We start from the raw sequence: 16228 nt of genomic DNA, 5'->3' as shown, positions 1-16228 counted from the left end.
TATTTTTTTTTATTAATTTTTCGTTGTCACTTGTCAAAACTCAAAATATATTGACATGATTGTTGATTGAAATGGTGTTTTTTGAAATTTTTATTTGTTTTTGATTGATTATTGTAGGTAATTATAATACTATTATTTTAAGTAAGCAATGGATAAAGATACAATGAAAAAGTGTAAATGCTGTTTAGAAGAAGACGGGTTATTGAATTTATGGGAAGAATATAAAAGCTATGGAGAGAGTATCATTTATGGAGATATGTTAAAAGAATGTTTCTCTTTACCTGTAAGTATAATGGCGCCGTTTCATTAGTCGTTAACTCGTTCGGTATACAGCATACGGGGAGTCCCCGCAGGCGAGATAACAACCAATGAAAACAAGTTCCCCGCATGCTTAATACCGACCGTGATATCGACCAATGAAATTCATCGGTCAAGGTCGGTACAGCTTGCGGGTCTTAAGTCAAATACTTTTTCATTATTCAATTTCATTCGTGAGTGCTTGTTGGATTATAAAGACGCTGCACAAAATGGCTGATCGCTTTACGGATTCGCAAATGTTGAATCTCGTGGAAATCTATCGAGATTATGATTGTTTTACGTAAAATGGAGGTTCTCCCTACACCCCGCATGCGGGCCCTATCGACAGAATTTCAGAAACGTGTGTGTCAGATTATTAAAATGTATAGATCCACACCCATTTCACGTCAGTTGATTTTCACAGCTCTAACTCATGTCCTAACTTAGCCATATGAAACACTAGCTGCGCTTCACGGTTTCACCCGCGTGGCTACGCTCTCGTTGGTCCAAACGTGATGATATATAGCCGATAACCTTCCTCGATAAATGGGCTATCTAACACCGAAAGAATTTTTCAAATCGGGCCAGTAGTTCCTGAGATTAGCGCGTCCAAACAAACAAACTTTAGCTTTATAATATTAGTAAAGCTAAAAACTACTTACACAATAAATTTCATCCAAATAAGCCCAGTTGATTGGCATTCATCATCATAAGCAATTATAACTTTTTAGATAGAAAAACCTATGAAAAATGAACAAGAATATATTTGTGAATCCTGCGTGAGTCGTCTCACTGATGCAAATAATTTTAAGAAAGAAATACTATCTTCTGATATATTATTGAAGACTTTGAGTAAGGGTGAGTAAAATCATAAAGATAAATATTCATATGGCTAATTCAAATTCTAATATTTGTTTATTCAACTAGACTTTATTTAAAGGCATTTTAAATTGAAATTAGTTACGTTTTTGAGATAAATATAATCACCCAGATATTAAATTATGTTTAACTAGCTGTGCTCCACGGTTTCACCTGCGTGGCTCCGCTTATAGCCTATAGCCTTCCTCAATAAATGAACTATCCAACACCGATATAATTTTTCTAATTGGACCAGTAGTTCTGAAGATTAGCGTGTTCAAACAAAGAAACAAACTCTTCAGCCTTATAAAATTAGTAAAGATGATTTCCTTTATTCTAATGTAATGTCTAAACTCTAAAATGTTAAAATGAATTTACAATTCATTCATCTATTCTATTCAATGATGAGGTATAGAGTCATAAATACTTAAAAGCAATTTAACTAAATTAATTCACAAAATTAAACCTAACTCATTCCTTTACAGAAATAACAGAACCACAATTGAAACAAGAAACGGAATCAGACGTTGAGATAAAAACAGAATATCTGGACATTGAGTATCTCCTAGACGATGATTGTAAAGACATTTGTGATGCTGTGTTCAGTGATGATGAAGACAATGGTGAGTTAATCACGCTAGGATGATATTTTTTTTAAGTAGAATAGGGGTGAAAGGATGTGTTGTTTTCAAGGGATTAAAGGTATATAACTGTAGTTATGTACTGAAATAATTATTAAGTTTTTAACCAACTTCAAAAAAAAGGTGGAGGTTCTTAATTTGGCCGGTATATATTTTTTGGGTACAATATATAAGTTGAATATTATGCCAGTTTAATATGCTAATAGTTGCATATCCATATTCATGTATAGTTTGATTCAAACTTAATGGCGGTTCGGAAGTTAGCTGCGAGTGCACGTTCGCGCAGATACCCGTCCCTCAACATCCCACTTATCGCATCGGATCGAACTATGTTCCGAGCCGCCAATAAGTTTGAATCGTACTGTACTTTATAAGCAGCCAGTTCTTACCTGTGCTCAATGTTGTGTTAATTAGATTAATTTGCTCAATTTTCGAAGTATTACACTATTTTCTAAATTACTTAATGGTGCAATTACACGTTCGCCCGAATGGGAACAAATTCGTCTTCCCAATACAATTGTGTGAAGTGTGAACAGTTGATAGCGTTGACACTCGTATACGAATGTTTCGTCGAATAATTTAGTAGAGAAGCGAATAGAGGCGAATGTATAAAAGCACCATGATATTAATTGTATCATACCCTTCTTGAATACCTCACGTAATAAATGACGTATCATGAATTATAATAGAACTTATAAATTACAGTGGAAATGGAAACGAAAAAAGACGCATCCAAAAAGCGATGTACATACATACAAAAAGACTTTGATAGTTGTATAAACGATATTCAGGGAAATGAAGCTATAGTTGATGATACTGCGTCTCTGTATAATATGCCAATGCATGCTGTGAAGAATGAATTGAAAAGTATGTAGTTTTTAGTTATATTAGTAGTGGTAGCAGTAGTTTTAAATAGTATATTGATGACCAATATTTTTTTTCGTTACTTGCTTTGAAATTCGAACTTTGTTAACTGTCAGACTTGAATTTTTGGTAATTTTTTTATAGTGCAAGATGGAGGGTAGTTGTAGTATTATTATATTCACGTTCTGTATCATAAATGGCCTTAGATTTTACTTTGAAAGGTGTGCTTAGACTCACATTAATTTTGGCGCCCAATTTTAGATTTTCGTAATCTATTTAAAAAAACTCATAATCTATAATTATAAATATTATGTTTAATTTAATACACTGTGTAATATTTTTTTAAGTGAAAAATAAAACTCAATTATTTTATTTTCAGAAAATTCATATACTGAGTCTAGCGCGAAGAAATCAAGCCGTATATTTTCAGATATGGATGTAGATGGTAAGTGGAATATAAACTAATATAAAATAAAAGAAAATTTGATTGTTTCTCAGTTTGTTGTCTATGTGTTAATCCGGTACCCTCATTTTCATTGTAATCAGTTTAGTAGTACATATTTCGTAAAAGAGTAACAAACATACATACACATACATCCATCCTCACAAACTTTCGCATTAATAATATTATATAGTAGGATTTTAACCAATACGGCAATGAATTTTATTTTCATTTTCAGATAAGCCAAAAGACACCAAAACCGCAAAAAAATTGACAAACCGCATCCTCTCCGATCCAATCGGAGAATTGACAGAAGAGCAAACATTCCTAAACTACATGAACACGTATTCAAACGCAACACCACTAAAAGGCTACAACGGCAGAGCGTACGAATGCAACTTTTGCGATAATCAATACGAGAACCCGGCAGATTTGAAAGCACATACAAGGAAAGCGCACAGAAAGTCCAAACTTCAAGCGCTGGACGTTTTGACAGCTGGCGCTAAAATGGACGTCACCGATTTGACATGTCTCATCTGTCATACAGAACTCAACTTGATCACAGATCTCAGCGAACATTTGAAAAAACAACACAAGAAAACGTTCAATGAAACAATAGTGAATTATCTGGTGCCGTTCAAATTTAATACAGATGAATTAAAATGTGCTATTTGTGAGGAAACGTTCCTATATTTTAAACTCGTGTACGAGCACCTGAAGAAACATATACGTAATTTTGAGTGTGAAATGTGCGGGCAAGGGTTTATAACGCGGCGGACTTTGAGCGCCCATATCCGTCGTCATGGCAACGGGGAATACACATGCAATTACTGCTCTAAAGTGTTCTTTACGAAAACGCGAGTGAGAGATCACCAAAACCAAGTGCACTTTAAAGTGAAACGGAACAAGTGTGCGTACTGTGATGAGAAATTTAACGATCTGGCGAAGAAGAAAAAACATGAATGTGATGTACATGGCGCAAAAAAGCAGACGTTTACATGTCAGGCCTGTGAACGGCAATTTCAAAGTCAGAAATCGCTTGCTTGTCATATAAAAGAGTATCATTTGATGATAAAAAATCATAAATGTAGTGTATGCGAGCAGAGTTTTGTCACGCCCCTCGCTTTGCGCGAACACATGGTTAAGCACACAAGAGCGAGGGACTTTATATGTAAAGTGTGCAACAAAGGCTTCAGCAGGCGGTATACATTAGTGGAACACATGCGAATACACATGAACGATAGACGGTTTAAATGTGAATTATGTGATAGTGCGTTTATTCAGAAGTGCAGTTTGAGGAATCATATTGTGTCGAAACATCCCCATGTTGAAGTTTAAATATATGCTGTTCGGTTTATTTGTGTTTTATTTCGAAGCCCCAATGAATATAGTTTTTTGAGGTGAATCTTTAGGCTCGCGGAGAGTAAAATTTTCAGGTCGCGTGGCAATACCGTCACGTCATAGATAAGGCGACGATTTTGGTATCCGAATCTTGCCAAAGAAGCTTCACTTCTGAAACGTGTCCTCTACGAGGCCTGATTTGAAAAATTATTTCACTGTTAAATATGTAGTCCATTTATCGAAGAAGGCTAGAGGCAATATATCATCACGCCAAGACCAATAGGAGCGGAGCAATAGGTGCAATAGCAAGTATAAAATTAGCTACATGGTAACACTTAGTAGTTTGCATATTATATTCATTGGGCTTCATACTTTCGATTGATTGATAGTTTAACAGAATTTGTTATTTAATTTTTCGGACGAACACGAACATAGTGTTCTTCTAAGTGGTCACTGGTCAATATATGAACAATAGTTCGTGACTACTTTCATATACGAATGTTTCGGCAATTTGCGAACACGAATGTGCAAGTGAATGAGAATGTTCGTTTCGTTTAGGGTTGTAACCATTGTAATAAGTGGTTTACAATATGATTACATATTTTCGTTTCATTTCGAGAAAAAATAAATTTTATTTAAATTTCGTATGTATTTATTTTGATCGTGGATTAATCGTTTATGGATACGGCCCTTAGAGTATATAATATATTACCTAAAAAAGCTTTTTAAAGTCAAAACTATATCTGTGAACTATATATTACTTGCTCTGTGGTAAAACAATTATTGTTGGTAGGTTGGTACTTGGTTGGTACTGACAATTGACATATTTTAAATGTTTCAAATTGAATTAAAATCACGTTAAATTTAGTGATAATTAAGAATTAAATATCCTCAAATTAAATAAAAAATGAGTGTTACTAAAACCCAGGGGCCCTTATACGATCCTGGGCTCTGTAGATGCTGTGGTAATATAAAAAAATGTCGCATTTTAAACGTTGAATACACGCATCATGGTCAAAAAGAGATTTATTCTGATCTGTTTGTCGATTGTTTTGGCTTACTGGTAAGTCAATTGCGAAAAATTGAATATAATCTTTACATTTATATTATAATAAAATCGTAGGAAAGTCAAAACTGTACTTAGAATTTTTTGGAAAGAATACATGTGGCGTGATCTACAATAGATATCGAAGCCAAAAATATCGTTTTAAGAATTTTGTCTGTTTGTCTGTATGTATGTCCGGGCTAATCTCAAAGAGTATTGCATGGTTCAAATTTGGTACAAAGATAGCTAGAGACCTGAGAAAGGACATACGATAGGTTTATCCCAGAAATCCTACGGGAGCGGGAACTATGCGGGTTTTTCTTTGACTACGCGGGCGAAGCCGCTGGTGGAAAGCTAGTCGTAAGTAAATAGCTTAATATATTATGTATAGGTGTCAAGGTTATTCAATACCTACTTTAGCAATATAATTAGCCAAACTGATATTTCACAAGTTGACAGGCATGTCTAACTTAATATTATTTTTACGGTTATAAATACTGCATTTCAACACATTAATTGTTAAAATAAGTAAATCAAGTTTGAAATGTGTAGATTGTACTTAAGTAATTTGAAGTCGAACTTCTAATAGCTTCATTACAATTTCTTCTTTTGTCCAAGTTTAAGTTTACATAATATCTTAGCATATTATTATTATAATAAGCCCTCTCTATAGATAAAAATAGCTTCCTCATATGTCTAACATATTTTTCAGTTAAAACAAACTAGCTTTCTGCCCGCGGCATTCTCTTACTTAACAAGTTATATATACTAAAACCTTCCTCTTGAATCACTCTATCTATTAAAAAAAACATATCAAAATCTGTTGTGTAATTTTAAAGATCTAAGCATATACACATAGACAGTGGGAAGCAACTCTCTTTTATACTATGTAGTGATAATGTATCCTCAATTTACATTAAAAAGCATTGAATACACTATCAAGGACTTTATTACGAATGCAGGCTACGCACTTACCTGCAGCAGGGACAATATTGGAATTGCACACTTAATGGGCTATAATTTTGATGTGTGTAGGCAAGCAGGGGCAATTTAGAGAACAGCTGAAATTGCATCAACCATCATGCAACCAAGATTGTGTGAATAGTCTGCTTTAGTGAAAAAAAAGTGTACTTTGTGGGGTTAGGGGCAGATGCATATTTTGTAATTTAATTGTAATACTGACATGATTAAAAAGAGCAACTATGGAGTTTCTTGCCGGTTCTTCTCCATAGATACTGTTTTTCGAATCGGTTAGTTAGAGTTTTGAGTTTTATGCATCTGTTTCACTGATCGATTTTCTTTAGGAACAAGTAGGTGATCAGCCTTCTGTGTCCTGCCAGACCGAGACATTTTTTTATTAAACACAAGTAAAAACTAAATTCAATCCAATTCTCAAGTAATGCTGTATGTACCTATAATTAGTAGCCAATTTAGATTAAGACTTTATGTACGATTATTTATATAATGTTACAAATTGAGTTACTGTTGGTGCATCATAAATAAATAAATAAATAAATAAATAAATAAAGTGAAGCTAGGCCTTATTTTCCAATAATTCCAGCTATCTCAACTAGACGGAGAGCCAACAGAACGGCTGATATGCGCAACATGTGTCACAAGACTGCGGGAGGCCAACTGTTTTAGATTGCAAGTTCTACAGTGTGAAGAGAAGCTGCTGACAACGAAAGTTAATGGTTTTGATAACGGTAAGATTATGTTTTATTTATGGTAGTACTAGATTTCCGCCCGCGGCTTCGCCCGCGTTTTCAAAGGAAAACCCGCATAGTTCCCGTTCCCGTGGGATTTCTGGGATTGCGGCATTTTCCCGGGATAAAAAGTAGCCTATGTCCTTTCTTGGGTATCAAAATATCTCCATACCAAATTTCATGAAAATTGGTTCAGTATTTAGGCGTGATTGAGTAACAGACAGACAGAGAGAGTTACTTTCGCATTTATAATATTAGTATGGATTGTAGTTTTGGTTTTGCATAATTATTTGTACACTTGAAAGCTGTTTGCTTTACCAATAATGTGCGAGGATGTGTAGCGAAGAATTTGTTTGTAAATAACCAATCAGATCGCTTCATTTTGTTTGAAGTTTGAATTTAGCTACTGGTTATTTACACTACACGCTACATATACTCGCACGTTATTGGTGGAAAAGCACCCTTAATATAGGGGATTAATATGTTTGACCGCCTCCTTGGTACAGTGGTTGACGCGTGAGCGTAGAACCGAGGGGTGCTGGGTTCGATTGCCGGTGGAGATGAAGAAAAAAAAAATGTCTCGGTCTGGCAGTACACAGAAGGCTGATCACCTACTTGTCCTTAAAGAAAATCAATCAGTGAAACAGATGTATGAATAATGCATCTGCCCCTTACCCCACTACGGGGACACGGGACTTCACTTTTTAATATGTTTGGGGTATTATTAAAAGCTTGACTTTATTTGTAAGAAATCAAGGCTCAATTGATGACTGGTTAAATATTTTTCTTATTTGGGCCTCTATACATTTAGGTTAAGTAAGGGCCGATTTTTCAATTCTTGCATAAAACTTATCCGTCCAATTGAGTATTACACGATAATATTAAAATGTCACGTAAACTGTAAAATAGGGGTACGTAATACGTTTTTAAAATGGCAGTTTTATACATTATTCGACGAATAAGTTTTAACCAAAGCATTGAAAAATCAGCTCTAAATGAGTTTTATTTGTTTTCTTATAATAAACTACATTTTTAAAAGCGGTTAACAAAACTTTAATTTAAACTGAGTTTCATGTCATGATGTTTATAGGATCAACATATCAATGTTAATTTCAAAATTGCAGCTTAAAGTAAAAGTAGGTATTATAAAATATAATGTAAAATATTGATTTACACTAGCCAATCCAATGAAATCATAATATTTACTAGCTGCGCTTCGTGGTTTCACCCGCGTGGCTCCACTCCTGTTGGTCTTAGCATAATGATATATAGTCTACTAGCGGTCCGCCCCGGCTTCGCCCGTGGTACCTACATGTTTAAACTATCCTATCTCTCAAGTTGGATCGAACTGCACATGGTGTGTGAATTTTATTATAATCGGTTAAGTGGTTTAGGAGTCCATTGAGGACAAACATTGTGACACGAGATTTATATATATTAAGATAGCCTCTTCGATAAATGGGCTATCTAACACCAAAAGAATTTTCTACATCGGACCAGTAGTTCCTGAGATTAGCTCATTCAAACAAATAAACTCTTCAGCTTTATAATATTAGCACACCCCGGACACTCCATACAAAATTATCGTTTTGACAGTCATACTGTAGAGACTGCAAATGTGTGTGTTAACGCTTTATGGTTGGCACATTTGTGACTAGCGTAAAAAAAAAATTCGCGTTTTTCTGATGAAATACATCCGTAAACAGCACAATATCTAACCATTTTCTACGAAAAACGATAATCACAAATCCAAAATAATAAAATTACTTTGTCAATTTGATTAATGTTGTCAATCTTCGTTGCGTATCGTCCTTGCAGAAAAATGTGGCCCATTTTAATCACGATCGCGCGGGGTGAGGTAAGTGTTTAATTTTGGCGGGAGGCGGAGAGTGTCCGTTCTGTAGCGTTTAGCTACTATTATGTATTCTGTGATATTAGTATAGATTTATTGACCATAGACAAAAATATGACATATTTATATTTTGCATTACAGATGATCAAGGAAAAGAAATAAAATGTGATACAGTTATCAAGGAAGAGGTGAATATATTGATTGAACCTGAATATGACGCTGAGCCCATGGATGACCACCATTCAGATGGTAAGAAAATATAAGTTACTATATACTGTGCCCCACGGTTTTACCCGCGTTGCTCCGCTCCTGTTGGTCTTAGCGTGATGATATATAGCCAAAAGAATTTTTCAAATCAGACCAGTAGTTCCTGAGATTAGTGCGTTCAAACAATCAAACAAACAAACTCTTCAGCTTTATAATATTAGTATTAGTATAGATTACATAGTACATGTAATTTTATTATTAAAAAGATATATAAATTCAAATGCAGCGTGAATTTTTTTCTATGTTTATTTTTAAAGAACATGCAATACTGTACAATTATAGTCTTCATGAATGCATACAACCAAGTTTTTCTTCTTAGACATAAATTATTTATCTTAAAACATTACAGATGAAAAACCACTAATAACAAGGAAGAAGAGAAAGCTAAAGAAACTGCGCAAACGCAAGCGAGAGAAACTAGATGTGACTGAGGAGATGTTAGCCGAGATGCAGCGGATGAGCGAGAAACTGGAAGAGATGCAGTATGTTGGTAAGTTTGGAGTATTAGCCAGTATTATATTATATGCCTAAGGGCCGATTTTTCAATGCTTGGATAAAACTTATTCGTCGAATAATGTATAAAACTACCATTTTAAAAACGTATTCTAATTGCCCGTATTTGACAGTTTACGTGACATTTTAATATTATTGTGTAATACTTTATTGGACGGATAAGTTTTATCCAAGCATTTAAAAATCGGCCCTAAAAGTAGAGAAAGTGTAGATTACTTTGTGAAAAAACTGGAGAGTGGATAGGTTTGGATGTGTTTTTTTAATTACATAGAAAAAGTCAATTTGCAACCGTCTTCTTGTGGACAAAGTAAATTCTCAACAACTGTCGTCATTCAATTAATGCGCTAGCAACAATCAACAATACAACAAACAGCAACAATAAGCTGAGCGTTCTATCCGCTCTGTTCAAAGGTCTATGTTACAATCCAACTAGATGGACCTTGAGTGACACTTTTTAAATCAACGTTCGGCCTAGTCATTCAACAGAATGTTGTCATTCAATCATATAGCAGATTCAACCAGATGACGGTGACATATACATTGTTGTTTACGTCAATAAAACCATTATTAATCACTTTGATAATAATTGTGACATTTGTTACAGAACCAGCACCACAGAAGCCGGAGAAGAAATCAAGCGAAGACATCAAAGCGTTCGCGAACGTCATAACAATAGTCGAAAATTCGTATGTCTGTCCCTTCGATACCTCCTTCAGTGATTACTTTTGTATATACTGTAGACGCGTATTCACAGACCCCACTAAATTAAGGGAACACACACTAACACACGACCCGAACACGTTCAAACAAGTCCTGTCAAACTACACGAACAATAAAAAAATTCAAATTGACATTGACAGGATAGACTGTCGTCTATGCCCGGAAGTGATAAGTGATATTGACGTTTTCAAACGTCACGTGACGTCACACGGGAAGGAAGTGCACGAGGCGCCGAACGATTTTTTAAAATTCAAACTCACTTCGGGAACGTTGTATTGTTTAGAATGCGGCAATACTTTCAGTTTTTTTCACGCGCTCAAAAAGCACATGGCGGAACATTTCGGTACTTGCATTTGTGATGTTTGCGGCGCGCATTATTTCGAAGAGCGAATGCTTGTTTTGCACCAAAAAACACATAAACCGGTTGACGAAGTTTTTAATTGTAAGGAGTGCGGGAAGAATTTTAAATCGAAATACACTAGGTATATTCATATTGCGAGAAATCATAAAAAAGAAGCGGCGTATCAGTGTAATAAATGTGACGAAGTGTTTTTTTCGTATACCCTCCGGTATCGACACATGATAGACTATCATGGGGAAGAGAGATTGTTCAAATGCGATCAATGTGACAGGACATATGATAGTAGAAAATCGTTACGGGAACATAATAGGCGGTTTCACTTGAAAATACTGAAACATGAGTGTCATTTGTGCGATAAACGGTTTTATTTACCGTCTCGTTTGAAAGAACACTTGGCTAGTCATACTGGGGAAAGGAATTTTCGTTGTGAATTCTGTGGTAAGAGTTATCCGAGATTACGCGGGTTAAAAGTGCACATGCAATCGCATAATAGTGATAAGAAATTTAAATGTGTCATGTGTAACGCGGCCTTTACGCAGAATGTTAATTTAAAAAATCATATCAAGAGGCAACACCAAGGGTTAGATGTCAGTGAGGGTTATCAAGAGTGTAATTAGTTTGTGTTCGAACATGTTTTTGTTTGGAATTCAATTTTGAAGTGAAACTTCTTTTGCGCGTTGAGAAAAATTTCAAGGTCGCGACATGGTAATACCGCACGTCATGGAGTAAGGCGACGATTTTGGTATCTTCGAATCTTGCCAAAGAAGTTTCACTTCTGACACGTGTACTATGCACATACGCTTTTTTTAAGTATCAAATCCTTGCATTCCATGTGGCAATACCATGGAGATATTTTCATGGTACAGTCGACTCTCGATAATTCGAAACTCGAGGGACTCTTTTAATATTACGAATTATCGAGTGTTTGAAATATCAAATGGTTCGAAATTTGTGAGAGTAAATAAATAAAACTTCGAATTATTAAGTGTTGATCAAATATTATTTATTTACTCCTATTCTATAACAATGACAAAAGTTTAGAGGTACATTCGTGTACATACATGTAATAATAATGTGAATTAACTAAGTATTCGAAATAATTCTGTTATACTGGTTTGCTTCAAAGCATATTGCTGCTGCTCAGACTTCTCAATAATGTTTTTTAAGAGAAAAAGTGCCTGAAATGCTTTTTCATCACTTTCGTTTTGTAGACAGAAGGTTTGTAAGGTATCGAATGAGGATCTTGCTTCCTCAACTGATATTTCTGCCAAAGGTTCTGATGTTGTCCTCATCTTCATCGTTACTTTTTGACGTGACAACGTCTTATAATTCGATAGAGCCGGCTGCACGCACGAAAAAACATGACTCATGCGGCGTTACCTCGCTCTGAGGCGTTCCATGTGAGGCTTCAAGTGCAAGCGAGAGCGCGGATCGAGCGACAAAGAAGCACAATCGGACGTTGTCACGTTCAACTATCGTCAGTGAACCGACTTTACAGACAACCAATTTTTTTTCATTAGTATCTGTCGCAGATAAAATTTCGCCATCGGTTAGTGTACCTGAGACAGCAACATCTTCACTCACTTTAACAAAGTCAAGAAAACTCACATCGCTGATGTCAATTAATGGTTCTATTGCTGGTTCTTGATCATCCATAAGTATTGGAAGATTTTTTTGATCTTCTTTGAAGAAACCGGATTTTTTGAAGCAGTTGAGAATCGTTATTATAATTTATTGTCGTGTATATTAGTCGTATAAATTTATAAATATAAATGTATACCCCTAACGATTTGAATGCCATAAGACCAAAAAATATCAATTTCAATCGTTAGGGGTGTTACAGTAAACATTTGAAAAATAGACCAGTTTCATCAGTATTAAAAATGTATCGGGCATGATAGTTTTCCATCAAGGTCTTCAATTTACCGTGCCAATCTAAGCAAACTGCATCATCAACACTTCTACTTTCCCCACAAACTTTTTTAAACACAACTCCATTTCTTTTTTTGAAATTCGTAAGCCACCCTTCACTTACCGCAAAGTTTTTGATGCTTAAAATAGACTCAAACTCTTTTGTTTTTTCCTTCAACAAGATTCCGCTAATTGACACTTTATGTCCTCTACACTGTCTTAGCCAAATGACCAGGCTTTCTTCCAGACGAGGAAATTCACCTTTATACTCGGATTTTTAATTAGAGAAAGTAAACTGACGTTTTCTGTGTTGTCAGTTTTTGATGAAATAAAAATAGTGTTGGGACAAAGTGAATGTTTGAAAAAATCCTGAATGAATGGAATTGCCTCGACTGTCTAGTGCATAGTTAGTATGGCGCTATCTACTAGTCATTATTCTGTGGTGTGGCGAATTGCCGATATCGAGTACGGGGTTCGATTTTTAGTCGTGCTTTGTAAATATCAACTAGTTTTCGATGACTGTGTTTCTATAGTATCTACTTATATTGAATACCGAATACTTTGTAGGATTATCCTGTTTTCAAAACATCATGTAGTTGAAACTATAGGTGTATAAAATATAACAATTATTATAGGTAGGTAAGTACTAGGTAGTGAAAAAAAAATCATTGTTTATTAAATAATTTATTTTTATTAATCTGAATAAAACTCATCACTTTCGCTTTCAGCGACATTTATTACGAATCTGTCAGAAACATTATCTATCAAATTATCAAGTCCATACATTTTGTCCTCTTCTTTTATAATGTGTGATACGCAGCTCCTCCATTTTTCAGCTGTGATAAGTTGAAGTGCTTCTTCAAAAAGTTTTTTCCGCCTCTTTCTCTCTGCAACTTTGAATTGTCGAATGTTGAACGCCGATGAGTTCGAATTAACGCAGGTTTGAATTAACGAGAGTCGACTGTATTGCCATAAGAATTATATCAAAGCCAATTGTATTGTATGGAATAATAACCAAAATATACTATTTGAAATATTTGTGGGTAATTTTATGAAATGTTCAACTGACATGACAGTCTGTTTAGAATAGAGATGAACTATTAGATATCTGGCTTATCCAGCGGTTTTAATACTATACGGCCGAATACTGAATAAATAAAATGTTTTTTGAGTGATTACTTTATTTACTAGCGGTCCGCCCCGGCTTCGCACGTGGTACCTACATGTTTACGTTTTTTTTGGAATAGATTCCGCAGCGCACGCGATGACAGAATTTTTATTAAGGAATTTTTTACACCTTGGGTTACATTATTGCATTTTTGGTAAGGATCTCTTATTTTTTTGAAAATGCAATATAGCCTATGTTGCTCAGTGAAGATGCAGCTTTCTAATGGTGAAAAAATTTTTGAAATCGGTCCAGTAGTTTATGCGTGAAAACCATATATACATACATAATTACAAACCTCTTTATAATATTAGTATAGATAAGAAATACAATCAACATTCTACTAATATTATAAAAATTAAAGAGTGATGAATGTTTTTTACTCTTCCATGCGAAAACTTGGCTGAGTCGGTTATGTACTGGAATAACTGCTTGCGCGGATGAAACCGCGTGTCACAATATAGAAACAAAGAAAGAAAGAAAGAAAGTTTATTTATTTAACACCACACACATAATAAAAGAAAAAAAAATATACAAACTAAACAAAAGCAACAAATAAAATAAAAATAGTGACTTATTCCTAATCAGTGTGGTGCTAAAAAGGGTCGCTACTCAGCATGTGCTGCACTTGTTGTGAAGCGCTGATTTTCAGTAGCCCCTTGTTGGAGTGCCAGTCAATAGACTCAAGTTATAAAATATACATATTATAATTTCTTATGTATACTTAAATATAGATAATAATATATAAATATATAATAATTAATAAAATACACAACACAAGTACAAATTAATAATAATAGTAATATAAACAAAACACAATAACATAATTTTTTACATATAATATAGATATATGTAATATATTTATAATTATAATTACATATATGTATATTGTGACACCAGCTATTTTACCAATATTTTTATTTTCCGTTGTGGTGTTTTTATTATTATTGGAAAGAAAGTTCCTTATCGTGCGTTGTGAAAGGGGGCTAGACGCAAAAAATTCTTACGAAAAGTTGTCACGGCACTTTTTGCTAGAGTTGTGCGGCGTGCGGCGTGCGCGTCTTTCTCTGTCTGTCTCTCTCTAACTTAACACTTCGTTCCATCCGGATGTCTCTTGACATCGCTCAAGTTTTTTTTTAGTAAAGGTACGGTTTCTCTTGTAATTTCTTCCAAATACTGGTCACCAAACTGTAAATTCTCGCCGTCGTCTAAATACCTATATGTTCCTCAAATCTGTGTTTAAAGCTATCCACACTGCACGTGTCTGGTGTCTTTTTTTTAATGAATTTTTTATTTTCGTGAATACATCCGAAGATTTAACTAGTGTGCATACTTGCAGGTTTTAAATCATCTGGAATATTAAAAATGCGTCCATCCGGAGTCTCGATTGAGGTTATGCACACCACATTGGTTTTTCCATCTGATCTGCGAAAACTGCGAATTTGAAACGTAGTTTATCCATTTTCATAACTAGAAATGTCGTTTTATAAGGGATTTTGAATTAAACAATGTAAGAAAGAAAGAAGAAGAAAGAATGAAAATACGTTTATGTGTTTCTCCTCTGAAAAAGATGAGACTTTATTTTAATAATTGCACATTTAACATAAAGTTTTACATTAACAATGTTACTAAAAAGAACAATTTAATAACCCGAAGAAGAAACGACATTAAAGTTTAATTTACTAACTTTAGTATACAATTTGAACGGTTCAAAGATTCTCTTTTTAATTTCAGATGTGCGAGGTTGCCGCATTGCTTTATGTCGTACCTTGAATATTTATTTATTTATTAAAAATTTAATACACATAACAGATCACGATTTTTTTGGGCCTATAGGCGTTACATTAATTTCAGGAGCAGCCGGCTTCTTCTATTGCCTCCAAAACCATCATTTGTCAATTTCAGCCCTTATCATTTCCCTTTTATTGGAAGTGACTCCATAGGGCGGGGTAGTAATCAAAGAAGCATAGCCTGTGTCAATTCTATGCACAGCGAAGGTAGTAGGTCGTTCCACTTTAGTGAAAATATCTCTATTTTCAAGATACCTCAAGTATCGTAATCAATTTATTTCAACAACTGTCAGGAGATTTCCTTCGCACTCGCGGAGAACTATTGCAATACTAACCTCGTCGTCGTCGTGTTCGTACTGTAGTTCGAAAAAGTTTGCGGAGCGCAATGAATATTTCGTATTGTTACGCGAGGCGAATAAAACCTCTTTTTAAAAAAAGACTTTTATTATTTAAAA

General features: G+C 34.6%; 2 protein-coding genes across 3 annotated transcripts; both read left to right on the top strand.

Annotated features, from left to right (window-relative positions):
• Positions 1–36: 36 nt before the first annotated feature.
• Positions 37–4459, top strand: LOC149896341 (uncharacterized). 2 transcript variants are annotated; one of them, XM_090118260.1, is made up of 6 exons: positions 38–283; positions 1029–1155; positions 1641–1778; positions 2502–2663; positions 3040–3105; positions 3341–4459. In XM_090118260.1, the coding sequence occupies exons 1-6, from the start codon at positions 149–151 to the stop codon at positions 4438–4440; spliced, it is 1728 nt and encodes a 575-aa protein (XP_089974386.1). In that variant the 5' UTR covers positions 38–148; the 3' UTR covers positions 4441–4459. The 2 variants fall into 2 exon arrangements, with proteins under 2 accessions (XP_089974387.1, XP_089974386.1); XM_090118261.1 differs by lacking the exon at positions 2502–2663 and having other exon boundaries at positions 37–283.
• Positions 4460–5286: 827 nt separating this feature from the next.
• LOC149896340 (uncharacterized) lies at positions 5287–13686 on the top strand. Its single transcript, XM_090118228.1, has 5 exons — positions 5287–5506; positions 7050–7194; positions 9188–9295; positions 9663–9803; positions 10431–13686. Exons 1-5 carry the CDS (start codon positions 5351–5353, stop codon positions 11522–11524), a joined length of 1644 nt encoding a protein of 547 aa, XP_089974354.1. The 5' UTR covers positions 5287–5350; the 3' UTR covers positions 11525–13686.
• Positions 13687–16228: the final 2542 nt, after the last annotated feature.

Source organism: Colias eurytheme, chromosome 29, assembly GCF_061535395.1.
Source record: "Colias eurytheme isolate Ceu_HAF_F1 chromosome 29, ilColEury1 Martin Lab GWU primary, whole genome shotgun sequence".
NCBI classification, from domain to species: Eukaryota; Metazoa; Arthropoda; class Insecta; order Lepidoptera; family Pieridae; genus Colias; species Colias eurytheme.
This window is presented reverse-complemented; position numbering and strand designations above follow the sequence as displayed.